The sequence below is a fragment of the Nicotiana tabacum genome, chromosome 17 (genome assembly GCF_000715075.1).
Source record: "Nicotiana tabacum cultivar K326 chromosome 17, ASM71507v2, whole genome shotgun sequence".
Taxonomy (NCBI): Eukaryota; Viridiplantae; Streptophyta; class Magnoliopsida; order Solanales; family Solanaceae; genus Nicotiana; species Nicotiana tabacum.
Window position 1 is genome coordinate 55,055,837 of NC_134096.1, and position 2,435 is coordinate 55,058,271.

At 35.8% G+C, this 2,435-nt stretch overlaps 1 protein-coding gene across 1 annotated transcript; it reads right to left on the reverse strand.

Moving 5' to 3' along the window:
- Nucleotides 1–909: 909 nt before the first annotated feature.
- On the reverse strand, nucleotides 910–2,221 carry LOC107775938 (uncharacterized protein At5g65660). The gene is made up of 2 exons (XM_016595750.2): nucleotides 1,784–2,221; nucleotides 910–1,239 (listed from the first exon to the last, which is right to left on the reverse strand). Exons 1-2 carry the CDS (start codon nucleotides 2,018–2,020, stop codon nucleotides 1,042–1,044), a joined length of 435 nt encoding a protein of 144 aa, XP_016451236.1. The 5' UTR covers nucleotides 2,021–2,221; the 3' UTR covers nucleotides 910–1,041.
- Nucleotides 2,222–2,435: the final 214 nt, after the last annotated feature.

The following is a 2,435-nucleotide window of genomic DNA, read 5'->3' on the forward strand; positions in this document are numbered from 1 at the left end:
CGAATTGCCCAACACGAGAGAATTAAGGTCGAAGATACAAACATGTGAGGAATGGACTAATAACAAAGGAGATAATAACTCATGAAACTGTAACATCATCAGTTCGAATATCTTGGTTGTTTTCCAGCAATTGAAGGGTCAATTCGAAAGGGAACTAAACAGGAATCAGGGGTAAGGTGCTGTGCGGCTGTGCCAGTGGAGAAAGGTGGAAAACAAAAGTGATACTGTACTGAAAGTAAAGAATGTAAAAAGGACAAAAACAAACAAATCATTACGGATGACGGAGCCACTAGAACATGGGTTATGTGGTGGGGGAAATGGTGTTCGGTGGAACGGAAGAAGAAAGAATATGTACATAATAAAATATGTTATTTTCATTCTACAGAGAAATTAGGTCAGGGTTAGAAAAGTGGTGAAGAAACTCCTTGTGTGTCTCTTTCTTTCTATTTTTTAATTTAACTTTTATGTACTAACAATAAAAAAAAGTTTTAAAAGATAATTACTATTCTTTCCATTTTAATTTATATAATACACTCTGATTTAGGATAAAGTTTAAAAGTGAAAGAAATTATTTTGGTATTTGTTATCTAAAATGAACTATAAAATATTTGTGTGGCTATAGGGTAATAGTTGTGCAGTTGTCGATAGCAAACTGGTTTCTAGAATGTAATCACTTGCGAAAATAAGAATTATGACCAGTAACGCTTGATGTTCTAATGGGATAACTGCTACAGGTGGATTTAGCGTTGCCAATAACCTTGTCTTTCCTTCCAGTACTTTCCAAAAATATGAAGTTGCCTATATTTGAAATTCTGTAACAATCGTACTTAATTTTTAATTTTATCCTTTTATCTCTCACTATATATATTTAAGATCATAAATTCTAAGGCTATTTTATGTACCATGGAATTAGACAAATTTTCATTGGTATTTACAAATCAGAAGAAATGGAATATGGTTGAAACACAACTCAATATATACACTCTGCTATACATAATACACCAACGAGGCCAGCTCTTAGATCAGTAGTACTCCGATCCCCTAATATAAAGGTAATCCCACTACCATACGAATTGGCTTAGGAGGCGAAGGCGGCGGCCGCGGCGGTTTCTGCACCTCTACAACCACATTTCCCGGTCGGGGAGGCTGACATGGACATGGCAATGCTATGAATTTCGGAATTTGATCGCCTGGCATCAACACTGCAGGCATGCTTTGGCTTTGGTTCTGCTTTTCACTCTGTAAAACAGAGAATGAACGAAGTTTTAGCCATAAGTTTTATGACAGAATAGTCGATTGTCCGTGACTGTGTCTAGTTGGATCAATAAGTTACCCTCATAAAACAATTAAAATAAATTTATTAATGCTAAAATAAAGAGCTAGACTAGGGTTGAAGACTAGCTCATTCGGAGAAAAAATTGATAAAGTGAATTAAAGTAGGTAAATGTTATGAGTTGGAGTCTCTTTATTGGATAAACAAAAATATTTTCTTGAATTTGAGACGTGTGACATTTGTTTCAAAATTTTGGAAATTTAAGTTTTTCTCTTATTTATTTTTCAAAAAACTGAAGAATTTCCTTTAGCAAGCGCGGACAATATTTTTGAAGTTGAAAAAAAAAATAAAAAAAATTGAAGTTAAGATTGAAAAAAAGAAAGTATTTGGATGTGTGGACATGAAGTTGAAATTATGTGCGTGCAATTGGAATTAAATATTCGAATTTTTTTGAAATTAATCCTAACGAGTTTCCTTCTTTTCCATCCAAATGCAAGAGATCAATCTTACCATGTGGTGAGTGCGTTTGGGTTTCAAGGATGCATCAGAATCATCGCCGGCTTCGAGGTCGGATAAAGATCGACGACGGAGCGAACGAATTTTGTCCCAGTGATAGCAGCAAGAAAAGACGCCACTCAAACTGAAAATAACAAGCAAAAGAAGAGCAGTGCCAAGAGGAAATCCTAGAGATGGCCGAGATGATGAGTCCGCAACATGGGGCGGTGTATAATACTGAGAACTCTCCATTTTTTGTTTTGTAACAACAACAACAACAACTTAATGAAATACTACTCACTCCTCCCCGCATCCAATGTACAAACCAAAATGATAGTATATATATTCAGCTTAAAATAACAATATGAATGCTGTGGTTTAAGAACAAATTAAAAGCTTGAAAGTGAAGGTGGATTTGGTTGAATTGTGACACCGAGTACAGAGAAAGGAGTGGGGGGTAAGAATTAATTTATAGACAAGGTAGACACGTAAAAGTGTGTACGTGTAAAGGTACATTTGCTGTCCGGGCCGAGGTACGGAAGGAAAAGTTGATGGGGGCCTACTATTGCTTAGGTGCCGAGCATGATCCCTCTCTATGGCCTACTGCATATCAACCTACTGCATTATGCATTCGTTTAATTATTTGGTTGGGAATAAATAATAAAAT

Bases quoted from the DNA above. Each gene is read 5' to 3' on its own strand.
- LOC107775938 (XM_016595750.2), bottom strand. From the start codon at position 2,020: ATGGAGAGTTCTCAGTATTATACACCGCCCCATGTTGCGGACTCATCA. The intron at 1,240-1,783 runs GTAAGATTGATC...TCTGTTTTACAG, and splicing joins CCAAACGCACTCACCACATG to AGTGAAAAGCAGAACCAAAG.